Source organism: Callorhinchus milii, unplaced genomic scaffold, assembly GCF_018977255.1.
Source record: "Callorhinchus milii isolate IMCB2004 unplaced genomic scaffold, IMCB_Cmil_1.0 Scaffold11, whole genome shotgun sequence".
In the NCBI taxonomy this organism is placed as follows: domain Eukaryota; kingdom Metazoa; phylum Chordata; class Chondrichthyes; order Chimaeriformes; family Callorhinchidae; genus Callorhinchus; species Callorhinchus milii.
In genome coordinates, this window is record NW_024704752.1 from 7,931,434 (window position 1) to 7,957,624 (window position 26,191).

Genomic DNA, 26,191 nt, shown 5'->3' on the forward strand with positions numbered 1-26,191 from the left:
CAAATCTGTGGTGAAGGGCCAGTGTCTGGCCAGTTCCCCCCATATTCCCATAACAACCAGTCAGATCTATCAAATCTGTAGAGTGAAACAGCAACGTTGGCTATTTCTGAGCAGACACATAGGTTCAATACTGAATCAAGTTAGATGCTCCTTTTCTATGCAAATGCTCCTCAGACACTGTCAATATAACTTTTGAATAGAAATCATCCAACCATCGTCAAGCAGTCATCTGGTTATTGTATTTGGTTTGTTGACTAGAAGGGTGCAGTTGAAACTTAAACCAGATGATCTGATTCTCCTGTCTATCTGCTTGGCTCCTGTCTATCTGTTCGGCTCCATTCCAAAATGTGCTGCCACATTCCTTGTTCCAAATATTTCTTTTTGCTGAATTCTCTTTGACCTTCGGAATGGCTATTTTGTCTCCAGGGAAACCACTCAAGCCATGGATGCTTTCTCTGCAACCGATCGGTGACAATAGCACAAGTGGCAATATTGTTGACCACAAACTAACATATAGCACCTTTCACGTCAAGTAATGGAATTTCTTTACAGTGTAAAGTGCTTTACAGGAGGAACGTCAGCTGGGGTTCTTCCTTCTAATCACTATCCAGTGATGTATGTGGATGGATACCAGGTGAATACACAGTCACTCCACTTTACAGTACATCCTGTGAAGTGCTTTGAGACATCTCAACAATGTGATAAGGAGCTGTATCAAAGGCAACGATTATTAATAATAAAGGCAAGATTGGGCTGTTGCAATTCTCTGGCTTCTGACACCCACTGTCAAGATGAACAAGTGCACAATAGCCACTTGTACACAAAGCCTACCAATGCCAGTGGAAACGTTGCAACAGAAGGAAAAAANTATTAAAATACAAAGGGGATTATGTAAACCTCAGCTTTCTTAACTTTCTGCTGGGCTGTTTACAAAACAGCTGCCAGCTGTGACTGGGGTCTCTCCATGACCCAGCTGGATTCCTCAGACAGCATTTCATTCTCTCTTTCGCTCTCTCTCTCTCTCTCTCTCACTGTTCACCACTGATTCAAGTTGAATGTTTTCTGCGCTATCGGGTCCCTCCTGACCTCAGGCTGAATTATCCTATTGAGACTTTCCCCCTGCGCACACACAGCTCAGTGGACATAATTACACCAATAATAGGTTACAGTTTAATACTGCTCAGGCTGGGTGGGTGGTTCTTTCTCTGCTGTTGGACTGAGCCCACAGACTGAATTGTTTAACCCAAATTAACCCAACAATTTGCATCGACCAGAGTCATATGCAAGCCTGTTAGAGTAAGTAAGTACAGTGCATAGCTTCAATGAGATTATGGTTTACAAACCTTATTTCCCAGGATAAATTCACACCCTGTGTGGCTTAAAGGAATTGTGCCAACCTGCCCCCGTGACTGTAAGACACCCTATCTTGGGATCACCTGCCATGCCAGGCAATGCTACTTAAAATAATACTTATTACAAAATCAAATATATTTGGGGAAAAAAAATGACCGTATACCGCAGTAAACCTGACAGATCGGGTGTCATAGAATCACAGAAATTAGTGTATTCCGCTGCTCGAGGTGCGAAAGGGAATTTGTTGGCAGGAATAATCTAAGACTCCGAGACAGCATAAGAGAGAAGGCTTCTTCTCCAATATGGACCCTTCTCACATCTATTATGTCTTCCAATCTCTTTCTATCATGATGGTTACTTCTTGATTTGTCCTCTTATTCTTTTCACACTTGGGGACTTTTCAGATTGCACTTTTAGTCTTGGTCCTTCGCCTGGGTCTTCCGTTAAAGAAAAGCTTATTCTGTTCAGTTCACAAAGGCCCCATTACAGGTGCATGACCTCAAGTCATGCACCTGCCAAGAAGCAAAGTCCATTAAAATTCCCTGTGGAAGTTAAGCGGATCAGTGCCTGCAGCATCAGATCTAATCCAGGCTCACGACCAGGTTAGATTGATTTATCATCTTGAATAGCTGGTGCACCAAGTGTGCCATCCTTTGTATCCTGGGGCAACCCCTTCATCTGGACAGAGCTGTGGTATCCGTTCACACACAGGATGGAGCATCTTTGATTTAGGCATTGTTTTGGGAAGAGCTTCAATAAGCTGCTTGTTGCTGGAGGATGAACCTGTAAAATACCACCACACACACACACAAATGTATGCACTGACACACTTACATATAGACACACTTGCACATAAGCACACAGACATTTACATATACAGTATAAATGTACTCACCCATTTACGTTTATGTGCACACACATTTACTTACACGTTCAAACACAAACCCAAGATGGGTTGTGCAGTTAATCCTGAGCACTCACCAGGATGAGCTGCTCTGTCCAAACTACCACTTAAACCCATTTCATTTTGTCAGATATTAAAATGTCAAATTTGTCAAATTGAATTTATAGCTCTGAGTCAAACCAGGAAATATTGGTATCATAAATTTAGCAACTCACCATGTTTAGTATTTGATTTGTGTGTGTGTGTGTGTGTATTTGTGTACTGAAGGAAATGTGTATTCTGTCAACTAACATACATCATTATTCTGCTCCATTTCTCCATTTCCATGGCTTGCAAAATCATTTTGGTCTATTTATATTACAGTTGTGCATCATTTTTGGATGAGATTCAATAAAAATTTCCAAAATATCACCTCAATAATTAACTGTGAAAAAAAAATACTCAAGAGATGCACAGGAAACAGCTGGAATGTAACGCCCTCCAGAGAGAACCCGTTTAGTGTGGCCCAACCCAGCTGATAACAGGGACCGAGAAGGGGAATTAATAATCCTTGCATTTGATATAGTGCCTTATCACATTAAAACGTCTGAGTGCTTCAGTGTATTTCTCTAAATGGTCTATAGTTGAACATAGCCGTCAGCTTGGGCACAGCAACATCTCACAAATAGCCGTGAAGTAAATGGGTGATTTTTAAAATGACAACTGTGACAATGTTGGCTACGACATCAGGAGAAACTCCCTTCTCTTTTTGAATGATAACATACTTAGGTTGAGATATATCGTAGCGTTCAATTGTGATGTATCTGACCTGGGGGTTCACAATGAGTGCCTGAAATTGGACACAGTGTAATTTCCGAGTGTTAAGCTCCCTCCTCAACTTGATGAGCGCACACACAAACCTGAGCTAGTTACAGTGCATGGTATGAGCAGTCAGGATGGTGATCCATATATGTAATGCTCCTGAAAATTATACTATTCTTCCAAGAAAGACACCAATGACATCCTGCAGGAGCCCTCAATCAATCTTTACTGTCCACTGTCCGATACGAAACAGGAGAGTTTCACTGGAATTCCTTCTGAAAAGATGCACGTTGCAGGATGGAAACGAAGAGAACAGATGGCTCGGTATTAAAACTAAGGGCTTTATGATGTCAAAGGCCCATTTTTTTTTAAAGCACAGTCAGATGTCAGAATGCATAAAAGGCACTTGGTTTACATGAGAACACGCTCTGCGCTGTATGTATCGCAATTAACAAATGCTTTTTCTATCCATCTGGCATTTGAATGTGGGTCTCCTCTGCATTAACTATTTGATCTCAAACCAAACGTAAATTATACAAATTTTTTTTACATGAAGTGTAACAGCATGCTTTACGGGTCTTTGATGGTTCTGTGTTTGTGGCTAGGTCGGCTGTAACATTCTGGGTTTCCACATTAGGGAATTGACTTAAATTCAACACCGGGGTCTCAACCCCAGGAGTGTTAACAAAGGTTTGGTGAGTTCTGATGCGAGTTCCACTGACCTGTGCGAACCTCGCTCTGTGTACCTGGAAGGTAGGTGGCTTTGAAGAGGTGTTCCCGCAGGCCAGCACGATGCTTTTAGATATGCGCAGGATTCAACTCTACAAATTTAGCAACTCCGTGTTTTAGACCCTGCGTGTACCATACTTTGACTAATTTGTCTTCCTGTGGATTTTAGCACCTCACACCCTAAATTCCTGGTCCTCCTGCCCTGCTACAGCACACAAACTGCGAAGGTGAGATTACTGTCATGAACAATCCACAGGGGAGGTGGCTACGCAAAGGGAACCTGGGCCTCTCTGACAGGCATTTGACCCAGGGCTTTGAGCCCAAAGCCAGAGAGACAGTGATTTAAAATTAACAAGCCTACAGCCAGCTTGAGTATTAAAAGGAATTTCTCCCCACAGATTAGTGGATGTGAGGATCATTCCCAACAAAGGTAGTGGATGCCTTGCTGATTAATCTCTTAAAAAAAAAGCCGGATGAATAATTGTTTGGGAGAGAAGATGAGATGTAGCCAGAGATGAGCAAGGAGTACATTGGTTTCTGTGCTGCTTAAGTGGAACGGAGGGAAGGGTGGGGAGCAGGGTCTGTGCAGTGTGCAAACCAAGATTAAATAGTGGAGACATGGGAGCTAGATGAATGATTTGGATTTTAGGTTCCGTTCATTTTGAGGATCACAGAATATCATTTTGACCTTTCATTGAGGAGATAGTTGAGAGGGTGAATCCCAAGAGAGGATTGGTTTGGTCTGGACTGTGAAAGGAGTATCCCCGATGGAATGAAGGCTTTATCTCAATTTATATTACTACTTCAAATATATTACTGCAATGGAACTTCATGGTACTTGACCCTGCCTGGGGATCGAACCCATATCTTCTCGTTGCGAGGCAAGTGCTACCAGTATAGGCTTGCAAGCCAGGAATCCTTGTTATATAATCAGAAGTCAGGTCAAACAGCATTCTTTAAAAAAATCCAAACGTGGGCAAAAGACCAATGGCCATGCTGCAGGACAAAAAAAATAGAAGTGAACACAAGATGAATCATAAGAAATGGTTAGGTAATACCAAGGCTTGGGGTTAGCGGAGGTGAAGAATTCTATGCTCTTGTGGCTCTGGGAAGGACTGAGTTTGAGAAGAATGGAGTACAATGAATTCTGATTTCAACCCAGTGAGGTTGTAAGGAGGACAATGAGCAAATGTGATGATGTAAATTGGAGCTTGGCAGAAAGGGGGAGTGAAATTCACAAATGCAATAACTGTAATAACATTGTAATGAATGTAATAACTAAAATACAAAAAAAAAAGTTAGAACTTAGCAGTCAGAGAGGATCGCCTATCAGGGTAATGGCAATAGGGCAGCACTTGTTGAGACAGGACTCCCATACCTGTTGAAAGTTTGGCTAATAGTTAAGAACGTATGTAATCGTCCACCTCTGACTGTTGGGCCAGATAGCCAACAATGCTTTGGACTAGTGTGGACATGCCTGGCTTTGCCAGACATGTCTCTTTGCAGCCATCCTATCAGATAACAACTTTTTCTCGTAATCTGTCTACTATAATTTATCTCCACGTTCTGTCACCTCTTTCAATGCAATGTCATTCTACATCAGCATAGTTCATGTCGGCCTGACAATTATAGCAATCTTATGCATTGGAGATAATCATTATAGAGAATGCATGTGCAAATTGATGGCTCACTACCAAGTAATAACCAGGTACATAATGACACAAGCAACTTATGGCACCCACAATATAATTGCAAAGCCTCTCAGAAAGGTATTCAATGTATTTAGTACAGAAGATTTAATTCATTATTTTAAGTTTGTTGGGCAAACATAGGAATGTGGATTCAGTGAGAAGCTGCTGAATTGTCCTTTGGGAACATTGTGTAAAGGGAGTTCAAATCAGTGCAAAATACTGTTTATTTAAATTGTGTTTGACAAAAATATGTTAAACTTAAGAAGGCATGATAGAAGATGTGTAACAAAAACAAAACCACCCTTATTCTGACTATTTCTGAAACTCTGTTTGGTTGAATTATTTGCTTAGAGGCATGTTTGCTGCTGGACAAGTTACTAGTTTAGGGGTCCAATATCCCCCATTCAGCTCTCCCAGGTTTGATTTAACATTGACTTCCTTTTGTTCCAACCTCAGGGCACTGCTGTTTTCAGTTTCTGCTTGTGCGGAATCTGTTTGAGCGCAAACGCGCAGTGAACAACAATGAGAGAAAAGAAAGATTTTGTACCAGATTGATTTTCCCAACGGATGATATATGTCCTTATTCAGAAAGCTATTGGTATAATGTAATTTTGTGTATGGAGTCCACCAAAGGAGAGAATTTGTAACTACATTAGTGATTCCTGCGGGTAGCTGGATGTGCACAGGCTGACATGCTGAAATGGCACTCAGATACTGATTTTATTTTACACTCCTGTGAAGCTGTGATGCTAAAGGAAGCTCCTCGTGGAGCAACATATGAGTCTAACAGTTCCAACAGTTTAGCCTGAGACTACCTGCAGAATCCGCGAGTTACAAATCCTTTGGCCAATCTCCCAGAGAGTGAACAGAAATGCAGAGATTAAACTCTGGCAATATGAGTGTCAATATCACAAATTTAATATTTAATTTTGCACATCATTAAAAGCTCGGCCTTCCATCACCTCTGCAACATCACTCGGCTCCACCACTAGCTCTCCCCTCATGCTGCCAAAACCCTCAACCACGCATTTATTACATTTAGACTCAACTCTGCCAACTCCCTGCTTGTGTAGTCCTGTAGCTCAGTGGTTAGAGCACTTGCTTTGCAAGCGAGAAACCTGGGTTCGATTCCCGGCAGAGTGAAACCTTGGGCAAGTTTTCTTACTCCACACGCCTGTTAATAATCCCTCCAAAAAAAAACAATAATCAATTGGTCATTTCAATCCACCACTGTCTGTCGGACACTGCTGTGCGCAATTGGCTGCCGCATTTCGCCCACAAGTATACAGTCAGTTCACATTACAGTCTATTCTGTGAAGCGCTTTGAGATGTCTAGAAGATGTGAAAAGCGCTATATCAAATGCAAGGATTATTATATAATTATTATTGTTGGCCTCCCAACTCTTCCCTCCACAAGCTGCAGACCATCCAGAACTCTGAAGCTCATGTCCTCTCTCGCACCAGGCTCCGTGACCCTATCACCCCCAGCCTCGCCCGGCTCCACTGGCTCCCCATGCTTCAGAGGATAGAGTTCAAAATCCTCGTCCTCACCTTCAAAGCCCTTCACCGCCTTGCTCCTTCCTATCTCTGTGACTTGCAAACGCCTTATCAACCCGTCCTCTCCCTCCACTCAGTAGGCTGGGCCTGCTCCACCCTCCTCACCATCGGCGGTTGGGCCTTCAGCCTCTATAATAATAATAATAATCCTTGCATTTGATATAGCGCTTTTCACGTCGGGAGGACATCCCAAAGCGCTTCACAGAACACACTGTAAAGTGAATTGACTGTATATTTGTGGGTGAACGCGGCAGCCAATTGAGCACAGCAATGTCCCACAAACAGTCGTAGATTGAAAATGACCAATTTTTTATTGTTTTTGGTTTTGGAGGGATTATTATTAGGCTCTGTGTGGAGTAAGGAAACTTGCCCAAGGTTTCGTCCTGCCTGGAATTGAACTCAGTTCTTTCGCTTGCAAAGCGAGTGCTGTAACCACTGAGCTACAGGACTCTATGCCCCCACCCTTTGGAATTCAATCCCACAGTCCCTTTGCCTTGCTCCATCCTTTGCCTCCTTCAAGGCAAGTCTCAAGATCCTACTTTTTGACCGTGTCTTCGGCCACACTCCCACCCCTACCCTCCCTACCGTTCACCCATCCTGATTCCATCCCTCCTGATCCCAACCCCCTGCTCGGGTCCAAATCCCTGACTGTCCAGTGCCGTAGGATGTCCTCCAGACATGAAAGGCACTACACAAATGTAATCTGTTGTTGTTGTTGCTGAAGTTAACAATGAATCCTAGCTATCAATGTCTTCCCCTGACATCCACAATTGCAAAACCATCCTCCCACTCTCCACAGATAACAATGTAATAAATCAGATGTGATCTTTCATCTTGAAGAGTTTGATTCATTAACAAATAGGTGTGACCCACTACCCTAGTGGCTCTGTTGTTAAAGGCACTGCCCAGTGGGTAATTTAGCCAAACAGACTATAAAAGCAACAACTACAACCCCTGGGTTGTGCATCATAATTGGCCTTAACATCCATATCCGCTGAGTATGTGTACAGTGGGTGGGAACAAATTCTGTTTCAAATAACCTGCCAACACTTGCTGCCTAGCATCGCTCATGAAGAATGGGCACTCAGTGGGGCATGAAATGCACCGGAAAGTGGCTGGTGCCTGTATTATTGTCAGAATGAGTCAATTCTTTCAGCAGTGGGAGAAGAGAAATTTTACATAACGTGTATTTGGGAGTGATTAAAAATGAAAATAACCTGTTTCGGTGGTCAATAACAATAAACCGCTCCATTTTGCTCTTGTGTCTTACAATCTAGTCCGAACACCTCCGCATGATATGTTCCTTGTGATCATTCCTCACCCACGTGCTAATTTCCACACAACATCATTATGTATCATTAGACTGTGTACCTGTATTGCAATATGATGCATGAAGTCCAATTTAGCAATCCTCTAATCTCATCATAATAATGAGAATTGTTATTTTATGATCTACTTTGCTATATTCCCAGGGAAAGCAGCCAGCATATTAGAATCCCAGTCAGGGGAGAGTGCCTTTTCTCATTAAAGTGATTACTTCACATTATTTTCTTCCAGGTTTAAAATCCAGAATCTTACCCCTCCACCCCACCCCCCCATACATCACCCAAATACATCCCAACACTACTGTATAAGAAACATATCTAAAATAGCCAACCAAGGCAAGCAGAGGTGCTCTGAAACCTCTCTTACATAAGCTCTCTGGTTACTAAAGAGGTTAGCCCTGACACTACAGGATGTGTGGGACACAAGCCCTGATCGTTGGGCTTGTTCCCACACACTATCTGTATACCGAGCCCTGATATCATAGTCGACATATCTAAGTCTAAAGCTGGCTTCGAGTCTGTAGCAGGTTTTTCTAAAAAAAAATTCCGATTAGACAGCACTTACAGTGAAACTGAAACTGGAATTTTTAAGCTTGTTGCTGTATTCTCGAAAAATTATACAGGGGTCCTAAACCAATCCAGCAGCGCAGCGTTTGAAGAGATAATTAGAAGCCGCCTAAAGTTGACAGGGCTTCTTTCTGTCTTGGTGGATCTCGGCGACAGTGAAATGTAGCGCAGCAAACCTGTCATATGATTTCTCAAGGGAATGTATATCAGACTTCTATTCCATCCAAACCATACGTGTTATAGAGAACTTCACAAAAAATCTTACATACGTGTCTGCTTGCTATCAATAGATAAATTTGAGCCGTGAATTCAAATGACACAAACTCAAGATCAAGAAAACCATTCATATTTATAACAATAATCCTTGCATTTGATATAACGCCTTATCATGTCGTTGAGATGTCTCGAAGCGCTTCACAGATTATACGGTAAAGTGAATTGACTGTATTTTGTGGGTGAAACGTGGCAGCCACTTGTGCACAGCAGTGTCCCCAAAACAGTTGTGGATTGAGTGACCAATCTTTTTTGGAGGAATTGTTACCCCAGGAAAGCGATCAGCCAATCAAGTAACAACCGGGTTCCTACTCACTTGTAGGGAAGTAGAGGCGAGTGGAGTAAAGAAACTTGCATAAGGCTTCACCCTGCTCAGTAATCAAACTGGGGGACTCCAAAGAAAACCATTCATTTTTGGAATAATTTTACTGGTTAACCAGAAAAAAGCACTTGATACTGGGAGTGTACAGGATTAGACAGTAAGAGTCAATGGACTAGTCAAGCTACAGCTCATGCTGTCTTCACCCACATCTGCACATGTACACCAGATGGGGCAAACCTTGTCTGATTTCCCCTTCCTTTCCCATAATCCGGGGATAGTAAAGTCAATTTTAGCCCTCTACATTGTCCTGAGTGAAATCAGCTAATTTCCACAGAATGTGGTTTGATCCTTTCATCTTTCTGGCTTCTATATAGTTACCATTTCTATAGCTACCGGTGCGAAGCATTTAACCGCATTTAACCACTGTGTCATTGAGGAAGTGATGGTGTATTAAGCCAAGTTCTGTTTGATATTGAGAAGCAGAAAAGAACAGATCTACTCATTTAAGATAATTACGGTAATGCAATATATCGCAGCTGCAGACATTCATTTGTGATCATAAGAGCTTTTGATTAATGAGTTAGTACAGATTTTTCTGTTATGATTCTTATAACTAGGTTGACAGCTAGTGCTCTATCATTCAGCAGAAGGAGAAAGCAGGAGTGTGCAGAATTTATAAATACTTGGGATATTTTTATGGTGCTCTAAAACTAAATTGACATTTGATTGGTGCTGGTAATTTGCGGAAGTTTTTTTTAAACTGAGTAAAATGATGAGACGTCAAGTAATTATTAAGAATCTTACTCCAGTCCAATTCTGGGTGAATTAAATTAAACCAACAATGCAAAGTATGTGAATCTTTTCACGACTACCAAGTTTTAATTATGGCTGTGAAATGGCCTGATTGTACACATTTTTTTCTGAATGTCTTCTATTAAAAAAAATTGTTTTGTATATTTTTATATATTGCTTTGTAGTGGAGCAGTCAGCTCTACAGTCAGAATGATAACATTTCATAGCATGTGCAAGATTGAGGTATTGTTTTCTGGGTGGTCAGTCAAGGTCAAGTTCATGACCAGCATCCTACCCACTCCAACTATTCCCCTGTGTAATTCCATGGGAACCAGGCTATGAAGTGCTGTCTATGTTTCCTTGCTGCCCCATCTTTTACTTCAGGCCAATGTTATGTTGATCTATTGGTGTCATGTGGTAATGGTTAAAGGAAGGGTAAATCTCACAATCAGTATCGTCACAACAATAAGGCTGTAACTGGTCCTGCCATGCCTCCGAACGTCAATATAAGGATCGTAACCGCACATCCCAGGAACAATTGGTGGCTTGTGCCAGTGATGCTATTTTTGTCTTGATTAGCTTGTATTCCCCAGGAATTTTGTGCTCATCAAAAATTAATAAGACTTGCCGGGAATTCAAACACTTCTCCATTTCAGTCCCCCCAGCCTCAGCATCAAGTGCTCCTGGGTCAAATGCAGCAGAGTTGGAAGCAGAGATGCTCCCTTTGCTCACCATGTGGATACCGGCCCTCGAGCAAGAAGCTGCTCGGGATTGTTAGACTTGACATAGTTAGCGGAAAGATCACAATGGCCTTTTTTGTGCTTGATATTTCTATGAATTGCTTTAACAATGCTCGCTGGAATAAGAGAAGAATGATAATGTGGGAGGTTTGTAACATTGAAATCAAAACTGTTTGTGACAAGAAGGAACTTGCCAGCTGGATACCCACCGAGGGAGCTCAATAATAGGGGATCATGGGAACTGCTCCAGTTGTGCATTTGGGATTAGAGACATAGGCCAGAGATAAGGTCCTGGGATTCTGTCTGACCACGATGATTACACCCTTCGGGGAACTTTCTAGGAGTGTTGACTTTTTCCTAAGTGTCGCTGCTTGCTGACTTGCTACTCTGCTACATGTGCTAAAGGTTAATGGATTTATCGGGTGCTTTTTAAAAATAACTGCATTGAAGCTGAATATTTTATCATTTTATGTAGAATGTCATTGGTGTTACTGTATTTGTAAAACATGTGTCCATCACACATCAAGGATTCGCTATATTTAGGAAGGGAGCGAAATGTTCCCTCCCTGGGTCTCTATTTCACTCCACTCCCCCTAAAATAAAGCTACTCATTACATATATGAAATATTTTTTATTTCCAACGCATTCATCCTTTTGATTTTACTGAGAAATTACCAATTAAGGGTAATATATGGGCAGTTTTGAACAGGACGGGTGAACCAAACCGCAGAGTTAAATATTCCTTTAGCCTCGTGTTTTTTATTAACATTTTATCAAGGACTAAAACCCCAGCCACTACTAATCCTTATATTTGCTTTGGAATGACTGTATGAGTGCCATAACGGCGGACTTGGATCCACTTGGAGGCAAAAGTACTACCAACCGAGCCAGTCTGACGCACAATATTTGTTTAAGAACCATTCTGAGTGATATTTCCAACACCCTGTATCATACACACAATGGTCTCGCTCACACGCAATAGCTAAAGATAGATATTTTTAGGTAACAGTCTTGTAACAATGTTTTCATTCTAGCAGGACAGTCTGTGGTGATGAATTATAGAGGTAATTTGGTGGAGATAATAAAAAACATAGGCCCTATATATTTAAGAGAGCCCTTGAACTTGCTCTATGGTTACTGTTATAGCCTGTCTATTAACTGCATTCTTCTGCTTTCTCTCCCTGGACAGGAAAGGGAACAGCACTGAATCCTAGCGAGTCTTGGGGGCCAAGTCTGGAGGTGGAAAAATACATAGAGCAGCAGGGCTCCCGAGGGAAGGGAAGGTAGGATATAAATGGTCCCCGAGCTATATTTTGAGCACCAGTGCCTTATTCATAGATGATCATTCTGCATGATCCCTTTCTCAACCTTGTGTTTGGCCTGTTATTGTTCTGTCATTGCTGGTCCTTTGTCAAATATTTCCAAATTAGAATGTGCAATCTCTGCCAATTTTTAAGCCAAACAGCTCACACTTGCCTCAAAAAAAATCAGCATTTTCTTCTCTTTTTAATATATTTTTCAGTAAAATCTGAGCTCACCCAGGGACTCAGCAGTGGAGAAATAGAACACACTGCCATTTCAGGCATCCATGGTTACAAAGTCCAACCGAGTCTAGATTTACTCTATTAATAATAATAATCCCTCCAAAAAAAACAATAATAAATTGGTCATTTTCAATCCATGACTGTTTGTGGGACATTGCTGTGTGCAATTGGCTGCCGCGTTCGCCCACAAATGTACATTCTGTGAAGTGCTTTGGGATGTCTAGAAGACGTGAAAAGCGCTATATCAAATGCAAGAATTATTATTATTATTAACAGCGTTTAAGCAATCAAATGCTTTGAGACGCCCTCCCGGCGTGAAAGGCGCTAAATAAATGTATAATGTATCATGTTTAAGAGCGTCCAGCTTTTGTCAAATTTTAAATACAGTGTTTAATTTTTAAGCTGATTTTCTATTTTTTAAGAATTACAAGAATTGGGCTTGAAAGTTAAAACTAAATTAAAAAATTAGCTAAATTCTGCATACTCTGAAATACTACTTGAATAAAGTAAATGTAAACCCAGTAGGAATATTTCCCTAAGAAGTATCAGCAACAAGTATATTCTAGGCCAGGTACACCATGGTTAGATATAGAGTGAAGCTCACTCCACTGTATCCCAAACAATGTGCCTTATCTCCCAATTTCAGAAGAGCATATCCTATTCCACTAGTGCTTTCCATTTCCCAGACCCGATGTCATTGGAGTGAGATTATTTGTTATTTGCAATCATTCGTACCTGAGTTAAGACTGCGGTACAATCAACTCAGAGAGATGCCCTTGTAGCCAGCAGAAAGAGGAGACTTTCATTGCATCAGTCTGGGCTGAATCTGAATCCAGATCCCAAAGTTGAAAGACGATATGCAACCCGCACCACCAAATCTTCAAACTATCCCCATTTCCAGTGAGCTTTCCTCCATTCTCATGACAGCACCAGGTACTTATAATCTCTAACTTTTACACATTACCATAGTGACACTGTTAACTTCTAACCCCATCATACCTGTAATTAGACACTTAATAAAAACATTTAAGATTCCAATAAAATATTCTCTTGAGGCAGACAAAAGATCAACCGGTCCAATGTCTGCTCTGAACAGCAGGAGAAGTGTCAGAGTGTCACACTAGTCAGCTATCCTATTCCTATTGTGTGAGAAATGCCAGAGCATACATTATATTGGAGAGATTTGTCAGTCATTATATTTTGTCAGTCATTAAGTTTTTTGGAGAGAATTTTTGGGAGGAATTAGGAATCAAAGCTGATGTTCCCGCCATCAGAATTACTCATGTGGGTGAAGGATGTTATTACTGGGAAATAATAATCAACAATTGCATTGCCTTTGCATTTATGTAGAGCTTTCACAAGGACATCTCTAAGCGCTTCACAGGAATTGCTGTAAAGTGCAGAATAAAGTAATGTGTATTTGGAAGACAATTTTCAAAGAGCAATGTCCCACAAACAGCCATGAATGACTGATAAATTACCTTGGGGATTGTTGGCCTGGACCAAAGGAGAAACTGCTTTCCCTTTCTCAAATAGTGCCATGGCATCTTTAACATGCACCTGAACAGGCAGACAGGACCATGGTTAAATGTTTCATCCAAGGGGCACCTCCAAGCATGCTCCACCGTCCCTCTGCACCACTCAGAACAACACATCCTATCCTACTAGTGTGGCATTTTTCATCTTCAACACCAGCCATTCTGTGCCCTCTAAGTGAGATTGCCTCCCTGAAGGAAGCTATGTGCTGTGAGCTTCTGTCTACTAGGAGCTGGGTTGAGACTGGTTCAAACTCATTTTTAAATAAATTTGTAATTCGCTTGTGTGACAGGGGTGTTATGCCCTATATGTATAATGACTCTGTACCATGCAGATCTTTGCAAAGCAGCACTGCTAAGCCACCACTGGTCTCATGGGATTCTGTATCAAACTGATCTAATGTAGGCCACCTGGACTTTTACAATATATGAGAGATGCTGTAATCAGTGGTCTTTTGGCAAGACTTATAGATTGGCTCTATTTATGGGGTCTGTGAATCCACAAAATTAAATTTTTTAGGAAAATTCCTAGACCGACCCAGGCTTGGCTGGGGATGCTTCAAGTTTGGCTCCGAGTAGAGCTAGGAATGCAAATTTAAAATTATAAGAGCGTCTGAGCACTCGGGATGTGCAGCATATTCACAAGACACAAATTTGGAACTTTACATCCCATAGACATTATGGGGCGTGCAATGTTCTCATATCCAAATATATATATATATATTTGTGGGTCGCTGCTGTGCGCAATTGGTTGCAGCATTTTACCCACAAAACACACAGTCAATCCACTTTACAATATATTCTGTGAAGTGCTTTGAGACGTCTCTAAGACGTGATAATGCACTATATCAAATGGAAGGATTATTATTATTATCTATTTCTTCTTGTGGCGCGCTCGATATTTAGGACTTACCGTTTTATTGCCTCCTCCTGTCTACGGCGTCTCTCGCTTTTCTCTTTGAGGTAAGCCAGGTTTGTTTCGTTCCGCATACGGTCATTTTCCCGAGCAATGTCTGAGGCGTTCTGAATCACCAGAGCATCGTAGGCCCTCAATCCCTTGTCTTCAATAAACTGCAGGAAATTGGCTAGGGCTGCATCTTCCTGCTTCGAAGTCATCTTTGTTCAGAGCGCAGCAAATGGGAAGAGCACTGCTTCCTGCCGTGCAGAAAGGAGCAGGACTATTAAATGGCAAACACATTTGAAAACACCATTGCAGCTGTCATCATCATTTAACCCAAAACATTTTTCAATTATCACACTTGCATTTACTATAGTGCCTCATCACCTCAAAATTTGTCAGTGTTTCACACAATGAGCTACTTTGAAGTGTAGCAACTATTTATTGTCGGCAAATGCAGTGGCTAATCTCTGCCAGTAATAGCCCACTAATAGGCAAATAACAATCTCTATTAATTGGATGTTGATAGATTTGGAAGAGAGAGGAATATTGCTCAGAGTTTCTGCTACATGGTGTTATCTGGAATATGTGAAAGCGCTATATCAAATGCAAGGATTATTATTATTATCCTCATCATCATCATCATCATCAAAGTCCACCCAATTCCCAACCTCCAAAAAAGGTACACAGTTCAATACCTCATTCAAAGCAAGGCATCTTCAACAATCAATTATAGTTCAGTGATCCTGGGTAATACAGAAATCCAGAGAGCTAGCTCAAGGGTAAACTCGTTTAAAAGAAGTCCAATCCAAATTTGCACTCTGCTTTATATCATTTTCATTGTCAGAACATGGAGTGATAACCATGGGAACCAGACAGAGTTACGTGTGAAGCCATTTGAGACATTTTGATGACATAGGCGCTATATCAAAAACAAGGATTATTATTATTGTATTATACCATTTGTCCTAGTTTACAAATTGAAAGAGAAAAACAATCTAAGAGTCCTTAGATAATCATTCCCCAATGTGTTACTGAGCCGTAGAGACCAGGAAGGTCCCAGGTTGGGTCCCTGCTTTGTGGTAAGTTTGTTCATGTTACAAATTGTTCCAAGGTTGAGGAAATGGATAACAAAATCAGCCAGGTTTTCTGCTCCAATTCAGGGACTCTTGTTGGAAGGTGCACACATTTCAATTTAGGCTTCAATTTTAGCTTGGCTGTGATATGTCCTGCTTAACAACTCCAGAGAGTATTAGGCACAGGTTGGCAAGGACTAAGGTTTGGGGACCCCAGAGCAAATGTGGAATACCACTGGGGTTTAACTAGATAAAACACGTGGCTTGCTATTGAGAGCACTGTCGGACAATCTTCCCACTGTTGGTACAGCTAGGACCACCCCACCCGCTAAGGTTTTGCATCATAGTGTTAACAGGAGCCGAGTGGGAAAGATCCTCAATCACAATGACTGGTCTGCCCCTCCAAATCCTGCCAATTGAGTCAGGCTGGTCAGTCATCAGCAGTGCCGTGGAGACCTGTGGACCTGTCTGGCTGAGACTACCATAGAGGATTGACTTGATTCTGACATCCCATTGTCAAGCATGTCAATTTCGAACCATCGTAGCTCCAAGGAGATCCTGCTTAACTCCCTCCTAAGGAAGAATCAGTACTCCCATTTGAAGAATGGGCACCTGGGTAAGGTATCAAGGACATAACACCATGGCACTTCGACTCAGCATTGAGCCAATATCTTTGAGAAAGGATGGAAGAAAACTGAAGAAGTGTTGAAAACATCTGAAGTCAGCTGGGGGTACTAACCACAGAACGTGAGACTGGAAATGCTGCAATATTAATGTTTTTAAAAATAATTATCAGAAGTGGCAGGTGAGCATAGTTAGGAGAATAACTTGGGGCTGGATTTGTCTGCCCACATCACCCACTATTAGACACGATGCAAACGCCCATTCAGATTCCATCTAGGGCAACTCTGCTCTGTACTACATTTAATTTTTCTTCTGCTTGTGCGGTGCGTGCATGCATGTTTATATATGTGCACATTCCTATGTCAGCATGTACACCTGTGGTGCGATGGTATTTGCGCATGCTTTTTCACATGCATGTACGTCTGCATTTGGATGCGTGGGTGTACAACCATGTGTGTGTTTGTGTGTAAGCATGTGCAGAGCGGGGGAAATAGAGACAGAATGTATACTATACGAACATGTCGCACCTGAGTTTAGTATAATTTTGCACATGCTCTGGGATGTAATGCCTCTGCATTGGGCTCTGAGGAAGAAAAATGACCCTGTTGCATGTATTTTCCTTGTAACAATTGTAGGCAAACTCAGAAACCTGGCATATTCGACCCATTAGTATACAACGGTTGGGAAATAAATCACACTTTGGAAACAAAATGGATTCCACAGTGAGTGACAGAGCACATGTGCGATGGGCTGAACAGCACCGCAAACCATAATCCCATTTACCAGATAGGCCGGGCTTCAGATTGAGAAAGTTACAAAGGACACCAGTAGGAATGCTGGCACCATACTTGTCCAAAGCTGGATGCCAATACTATGATAAACATAAATGATTAATAACTCCGCACAAATGCACTATCCTTCCAGCAGAAAATTAATTATTAATATAAAATATTGCCTTATTAATAAAGATGTGACCTTTGAAGTCAATGTGCAGTGATAGCTTGAAGTGAGAAATACACTTTCTATTTTTGGGGGGGATTTGCCCGTTTTGAAAATATGTTAATGTCACTGGGGTAAGTAGGGAAGAATGATTCCATTTAACCTTCTGAGCACTCAAGGCCTCTTCGGGTTTCATAGTACACAAGCCTTTAACGTCCACATCTGCCAAATTTGATTCTCTGCATGTTACATTCCCAAAAATGAGAATTATACCGGGCCATTAGAAAATGAGACCTCCTGCCCTCACACACACGCACTCCACAACAAATCACAGGATTTTTGGAACCAGCTATAAATTAGTGACCTTGTTACAGTTTTTTTGGTGGGGAAAGATTTATTTTAGATGTTAAATGCTACAAAATTAAAACATAGCCGACATTTTCTTCCACAAAATATGCAGTCAATCCACTTTACAGTATATTCCGTGAAGCGCTTTGAGACGTCTCTAAGACGTGATAATGCACTATATGAAATGCTAGGATTATTATTATTCCCCCTCAGAAGAACACACATCTTAAAAATGCCAGAAAACCTACTTAATTGGATGGGGTGGGGGGGGGGAAGAGGGTCATCCAAACGTTACTTTGACACCACTCTCTGCAAGCTGATTTTAAATGGATTAAGTTTTTAATGAAAGCACTCTCTTCTCCTTACTGGGTCGATCAGCTCAGTGAAACTCGGCAGATTCTGTCCCTCTGTCTGGCTGCCTCTCATCTCCTTGACCCTGGCCACAGCACTGCAAGACTTTGCAACTCCATAATCGTTCCTTGAAGCTCACTGCAGTTTTCACGAAAAGCTGTACGTCTCATTAATTCCTGCCATCCACACACACACACACACACACACAAAATGACTAACACGTTTGCTTTCTGATCAAGCATTGGCAAGACAGGAGACTGTCCTTGGCGTCTTTGTTGCTCATGTGAGCTTGGAATTGAGCAAAGATGCTATTTTCCTTATGTGCGCGTATGCATGTGCATGTATGCATGGAGGAGGGCGTTAAACGGTACCCTGCTTGTAAGCCTCTTGGTGATGGGAAGGCTGAAGGCTCTTTCATCCTTTTCACAATCTTGTGCTAAAAGACACAGCACCGAAAGCAATCGCCCTCCTTCTCACTCACAACCAAAAGCTCCATTTGAAGATGGTGCCAGACTCAGGAAACAGGGATGAGAATTTGCTCTACTAAGCACAGGGCAGGAGATCCTTCCTTAGCTTCCTGCAAATATAGAGAGATCTTCCCTCCCTCCTTCAATTCAGCAGCTTCTATCTTGTGGCATTATATCCTTCTGCCCCCTCCCCTCTCTCCCCCTCTCCCCCCCCCTCTCTCTCTCTCTCTCTCCATATCAACCCCACTCTCCCCTTTCAAGAGCAGCACTGACCAGGCTTACGATCCTCAGGGTCGTTTTTTTTGGAGCCGCAAATCAACTCGCCAGCGAGGAGAGGGAAAGGGAGCCTACCTTCTCGCAGGAATGGAAGTCCCCTTTCGATCTGCGCGCAATCTTCCAGTGTTTACCCACCGTGCGCTCCACATGCCAGCACCCCGAGCTGTGTTTGGATGGGCCCATCGGTTTAGGGAGGCAAGGATGGGTGTCTGGTGCTGGCAGAGAGAAGGCAGAGGAGAGGGGGATGGGGGTGGGGGGAGAAGGAGGGAGGAGGGGAAGAGGATGGGGGGGGGGGGGGAAGAAGAAGAAAAAAAAAGCACACTCTGCTTTGCACTTCAGCTCCCAGGGGTCCTGCTCCTCATTAGAGCCCACTGTCTAAACAGCATGTACACAGTCCTCTCCTCTGGTCCCCATGGCATCTCTCTCTCTCTCTGTGATTAGTGCACGAGGGAAGGTTGCAATAGACTGGGTAACTGCCTCAATGTGCAACACTCCTCCTCCCCCCCTCCTCCTCCTCCTCCAGCCAGACAGGCAGTTAGTCTCTCTCTGTCTCTTACACACACACACAGTAACTCTGCCTTCTCTCTTGTAATGGTAAAGGTAAGAGCAATCACGTGGCGTTTCTGCTAAATGAGCAGTGGCTGAAAATCAGCAGTCGGCATCTCACATCATCATCATTTCTTTCTCTCTCTCTCTCTCTCCTCTCCTTCTCTTTCTCTCTCTCTCTCTCTGTCTCTTCAAAGCCTCACACGGCCCACAGCAGAATAATGCAACCTCCTTTCCCCCCATCCTTCCAATCCAGCCATCCCCTTTTCCCCTTCCAATGCAAGCGATCCCTTTTAAATCACACTTTCTCTCCCAGCATCGAGAAAGAACCAAAAGGCTTCCTTGTCAGCTCTCAGCTTTCAGCACCGTGGACAGCACCGCAGCTCCAGACTGGCCTCAGCACTGGACTGTACAGGATTCAGTGCAGATGGCTGGTGCTGGGATGGGATGGGGTGTGGTGGGAGGGGGGCATTTCTTGCTCTCAAACAGCCACACATTTGTCAAAGCAGCTCTGCAAATACTTCACGTCGTTTCATCCAATTCTGCGACGTTTCTTTCCCAGGTTAATTACCATTAAGCCATTCAAGCAGGGCTTTTAGGCTGTGGTTGCAGCTGAGCGCTTTATTGAAATATCAGCTAGTTCAATTGAAAGCCAGTCGCCTTATCCCCTGGGAACACACTGGGTAATTTTTTTTTCTTAAAAGCCACAATGTTTTCTTTTTAAAAAGCAAAGTATTTCATTTTTTAGTAGCTATAATCTGTGGCGGCAAAACATGTCTAGCCAGAGATGTGTAAAAGCAGAACAGCTCAGCATAGGAAGAAAATATGACTGTGAATTTATACTTCAGCAATGAATGCACATCGTACTCACTTGCTTGTGTGAAGGGAGTTTCTCTAATTATTATTATATTATTATCACCTTGTGCAGATTGGCTGCCGACTTTGCCCACACAATGCACAGTCACTACCCTCTATGGTATATTTTGTGAAGCACTTTGAGAAGTCTTCCTGACGTGAAAGTCACTGTATTGAATGAAAGGATTATTTATTGAGTTTACTACCCAGCTTTATGTATTTTGTCACTAGTTATTAGTCCCACAGTCCTCTGCTGGGGATTATATACAGGATGCTTTTGCTCAGCAGAGCTGTTGGGTAGTAGCATGGACACTGTCCACCAAGGCTTGTAACAATATCTGTAACAGCTTTTCCCTCCTTCTTCATATGTGAAGAGTCTGACATCTGCTTGGCATTGACCTTGCCTCCCAACAGCTCATCCAACTTTTTGTTCAAGGCGATGAACTTGTCAAGTGGGACATTGTCAGCAAAGGTCATGAGTCTGACCAAGCCTTCCACAGTACTGCATGCTAATGCTTTCAAATGTGAATTTCATGTAGTAAGCACAGCGAATCTGAGCCCATACCTGACTGATGAGATGAAAGTCTCCTCTGCCAACTGGCTTTAAGGTTGGAGGCTTATATGCTATTGAATATGAGTTGAGCTCAGCCAGTTTCCATCCAATCCCAATCGTAACAAACCTAGAGTTACATAAAGCAATGCATAGAAAGATCTTTCATGGGGCACTAGTACCCATGAAAGAGCATTTACATCGCAACACTATTGTGAGTGGCTGCTACCTATCAGCAACAGAACTGCAGAGAAATGCAACATCACTGATACCAGATAAATGTCCACTGTACAAAATGCCTTCAGCATTAAGGATAGCAAAGCTTCATTTGTGGGCTCAGTTATTAGAAGTGTTCAATCCACTGCATAATAGACATCACTTCAATTCTCTTACAGGCACGTACAGTTCAAGACAAAACACCATCCATCGATACAGAGGAATGCAGTTCTTGTCAATGTACCAGCCATAGGCATCATCCATCATAGGCATATTCATTACACATAAGTTCCCTGGCCGAGAGCCCAGACAATGGTAATTCACCAGACTAACACAACCACCACTGGAAGATAGTATAGCTATTTATCTCACAGTTCAAGAGTTGTAATTCCAACAACAAATTACATTTATATAGTGTTTTTCACACTGGGAGGACATTTCAAGCTGTTGGAAAGTGAAAGGTTTGCACCCGAGCTGGATGTTGGATTCAAGAGGGATGGAGGGCAAGGGTGATGGAGGTGGGAGAATGACCGAAGGCACAGTCAAAGAGGAGAATCCTGAGACTGGCCATGAAGGAACCAATGGAGAAGGTGAAGCAGAGGGATTCTGGGATGGAATTCCAGATGGTGGAGCATGACCACTGGTGGTATGGCAGGTAGGGCAGGGGACATGGAACAGGACAGTGCCCACAGTGCTGAGAGGTTGGTAATGTTTTAGGAGGTTGCAGGTAGGGTTAGGAGGAAGGGAGGAGCAAGACCGTGGAGGGCTTTAAAAGTGAGGATGAGGATCTTGAACTCAGTCCTCTGGGGGATGGGGAGCCAATGAATCCAGGTGAGGATGGGGGTGATTGGCTTACAGAGTTTAGTTGCGGCCAGGACATGAGGTGTAGAGTTCAGCATAATCTGCAGGTTGAGGAAGGAAGAGTTGGGAAGTCCAGCAAGCAGGGAGTTTGCATAGTCAAGCCTGGAAGTAATGAAAGCATGGATGAGGATCTCAGTAGCCTGAGGGAGTGAGAGGTAGTGGCGGAGGCAGGCAATATTGCGGAGGTGGGAAAAGGTAGAATGGGTCATGTCATGGATGCGGGGTTCAAAAGATAGTTGAAGGTCAAAGAAAACACTACGGTTCCGTACTGGCTCAGTGACATTCCAATGTCTTTTCGCTTACAAATACACAATCACTACACTTCATAGTAAAATTCTGTGAAGCTTTAAGACATCTCAACAATATGATAAGGTGCTACATCAAATGGATTATTTTAAAATGTTCTTATTAACTGATTGTTCCAGTTTCTAACTGCATCTCCAGATTTTGCTCCATTGCAATATTTCTTCATTGATCTTATCTTCTGACTAACGCTGATTTAACTTCAGTAATATCTTGCACTACAAGCCTTGGCCCTTCACTTATCTTAGAAAAACAGTCTGAATAGGTACTTGCTGTGAGAATGAGAAGAAAAAGAAAGGGTGAGGTACTGTAAGGCCAACGGGTACTGAATATTTGGCTAACAAAGTTATTTCCTGGTATTCCAACATGAGGATAGTAAATGCTGGATTAAGGGTTTAATTATGCCCATTCGTAGGGTTTCCCAGCATGGGAATGCTAGTGAGATTACTGTATAGTAACTAGGTTTCTAAACAATCTGAGAACACACTGTTAAGATGGTTCAAAACATTATGACCCCAAAACATTTTTCTTTGTAGCCCCATTGCAATATTGAGTATGATGTTTACAACTGTACGTGTTTCCATCTTGTAAAAATAAAGTCACTATCGTTCTTTGGTAATGGTCAACTGGCCTATTTCAGGCCGGCTTCCCTAAATCAAACACATATGTTAAGAGCTGCATCCATTGACAGTAGCCATGTGCTGGAGCTGGCCTGGCTCAACTGCAAGGAATTGAACCTAAGCATTATTGCTGATTCTTGAGAGAATGAGAGTGAATCAATTTGTAATGAGAAGGCACATGAGCTTTTTTCTCTTCTCTTATTTATTCATTCATGCGGCACAGGAAGGAGATGAGCAGCAATCTGCTTCCTTTTTTTTGCCCTTAAGACACTGCTTGTACATCTTTGGTGCATGCATGTGTGTGTATGTGTGTGAAAGATACATTTTGTAGCATCATGAGTGCAACTTTCATAAGAAAAGCAAAGTTGACGGAAGCTACTGTCCACAGTCAAACAAAGCCATAAGGAGCAGGAAGGTCCCAGGTACGATCCATTCTCTAGGCTTATTTAGTTGCATGAGGCCAGCACAGGGTTAGGTTGTGACAAGGCCTCATGTTGTCCAATAGCTTGAGGGTAAAAGTGGTCATCTGGGAAATTGGTGGAAGCTTCAGAGAAAGAAGTAAAGTAAAGGGGTAGCAGCAGATGTGGCTGAATTCTTTGGAACATGCTAGTCTTTTGCAATTAGGATCAGCTACTTATCCAGTTGTATACAACACATCGACAAATCAACTGAACCAAGACCCTTCTGCTAAGAGGCATTACTGTTTTCTTGACGTCTTCACGATTCACACTTTAAAGGATCCCAATCCCTTACCAACAGAGCTCTCCTGCACCGTTGTAGCTCTCCATTAAAAAAATGACACAGAGAGAAAAAAAGTGCAATTTAACTTTTCATGCCTGGTCTAAATATGACAATTCAATCTGCTGAAATGGCAGCCATCACAGATTTTATCTAATGGGGGACATGAGCTGAAATAAACATAAGCAAGATTTGGGGTGATGGAAGGAATTAGCCAATCAATTTGCAAATGAAATCTGTGATAAATCACATAGTGACCTCCCAGTTACAGCCCGGACCCCTTATAACTCCACTGGCTAGTGTCTTGTGGCTAGTAAAAAGATTTCTACCAAAGGTTTATTTAATTAAAATAGTTACAGCCCATTTAATTAGACACTTGCTTTTAAGATCAATATTAATCCTTTGATGTTGTGATGTTCTCTCCACCCCATTTCAAAATTGATTTTTCTTAATGTGGAACTGGGCTCACCTCTACAGTGAAAGCATTCAGAGGCCCTAATGAGGTGCCTTACCAACGGCACCTCACATGATACATTCATGTCACACACACCAATTACCAAACAGAAGCTGAAGGATTGTAGGCTCATAAAATTTTAAGTTCAGTTATTTCCAGGGCTTTGCTTCCGGCGGTAACTGGAGCAGAAGCATTCTCAGGGAGTCCCGAGAATTGCCTTACACATATAAGTTCAATAAAGCTGTTTTAACCACCAAAGTTCCTTCCCCCACTACCCACATCCATCCAGTATTCACTTTTGAAAGTCACTGATTTAATAATAATAATAATAATCCTTGCGACTGACCAAATATTTTTTTCTTGATTGAATATTTCTTGATTTATGGCCACACCATAAATACCGCTACTCAGTAGTTACTGGAAACAAAATACTGATATAACACATACTTAGCTAGACTAGTGTGAATGTTTGGCAAGCCACTACCTGAGTCCTAGAGATATGATTGGGGAACATTTGAAGTAGATATAACCATCAGCAAGAATGTTCAATTTAAGGACACCAATTCCCCTTATGAGAAAGAGAGAGAAAGCCCAATCAATGTCTTGGCCGCAGATTTGGCCAACATAATCTGTTATATATACTGACTGTCAGACTGCTGCAGACTACTGAAGGCACAGAACGATGGTATATACAGAGATTAGTCCATCATTCTAAATAACTATAAATAAGCCACAAAACCATCCCAGCTTTACATGAGGTTTTGCCAGCAATACTGAGAGTGACAGTTGTGTAAAAATGCTTCATCTAAAGCCATCCTGAAACTTGAAGCAGGCTGTGGAGGAAGGTGGGAGAAATGAAAGCAGGAATACAATTAGCAGCAATATCTGCTTTGAAGTACAGGATTTCAGGAAGCAACAAAAATGAACCTGACAGGCTCTCAACGAGGTTAATGTTGCTAATCTTCCTCAGAGCTGCAAACCTCCTTGAGGCTTAAGTTGCTGAAACCTCTGGATGTGGTCGAACGATACAATATTCAGCTGTCATTTCATTTATTGAATTGTAATAGGGGAAAATATTGGAGGTGGCAGCGTATGTAAAAGTACCCCATAGTATCAGCATAAATGCAAGATGTCTTTCAGAGAGTATCCAACCCCCATAGCTCAAATCATGTGAAATGAAGTCATGGTGATTAGAAAAGGTCCCAGGTTTGATCGCTGATCTGTGTTGAATGAACTGTTTTCAGCACAGCAATTCAAGATAGAATCCGCATGAAAGGCACTATATGAATGCAAGTTGTTGTCGGTTGTTGTTTTCAGCTGGGGCAGGAATAGCTGCATTGCAATTTGCTTGAACTACAAGGTGGGGGAACGGGAGGAATCAGCCAGGATGCCCACTCTGCATTGCTATCCAGTGACCACTGTTGGACAGATAGGATCAGACTCAGATGTTATCTCAATCTCTCCCCTGAATGACATGATCACACTATGGTCACATGACACATCAAATCTAGAAAAGGCTCCAGCAACTTGGGTGTAGAATTTGGAGTGGATGTAGGTGAAACCTTTCTTCATTTTTTTCCTAGATCTAGTCAGGATGGAAACCCACTTGCAAGTAGATCAATTTATATTGATACAGTGGAGTCCGGTAACTCAGTGATTAGAGCACTCGCTTTGCAAGCGAGAGACCTGAGTTCAATTCCAGGCAGAGGGCGAAACCTTGGGTAAGTTTCCTTACTCCACACGCCTAATAATAATCCCTCCAAAACAAAACAATAATAAATTGGTCATTTTCAATCCACAACTATTTGTGGGACATTGCTCTGCGCAATTGGCTGCCACGTTCGCCCACAAATATACAGTCAATTCACTTTACAGTATATTCTGTGAAGCGCTTTGGGACGTCTAGAAGACATGAAAAGCGCTATATCAAATGCAA

The 26,191-nt window shown here is 42.2% G+C and overlaps 1 protein-coding gene across 1 annotated transcript in view; it reads right to left on the minus strand.

Moving 5' to 3' along the window:
- The window catches only part of nyap2a (neuronal tyrosine-phosphorylated phosphoinositide-3-kinase adaptor 2a), a 46,507-nt gene extending 27,216 nt beyond the window's left edge, over nt 1-19,291 (minus strand). The window contains 2 exon segments of the mRNA XM_042339234.1: nt 15,047-15,288; nt 19,188-19,291. Of these exon segments, the coding sequence (XP_042195168.1) occupies nt 15,047-15,249 (203 nt within the window). The 5' untranslated portion in view covers nt 15,250-15,288; nt 19,188-19,291.
- Between the last annotated feature and the right edge of the window lie 6,900 nt (nt 19,292-26,191).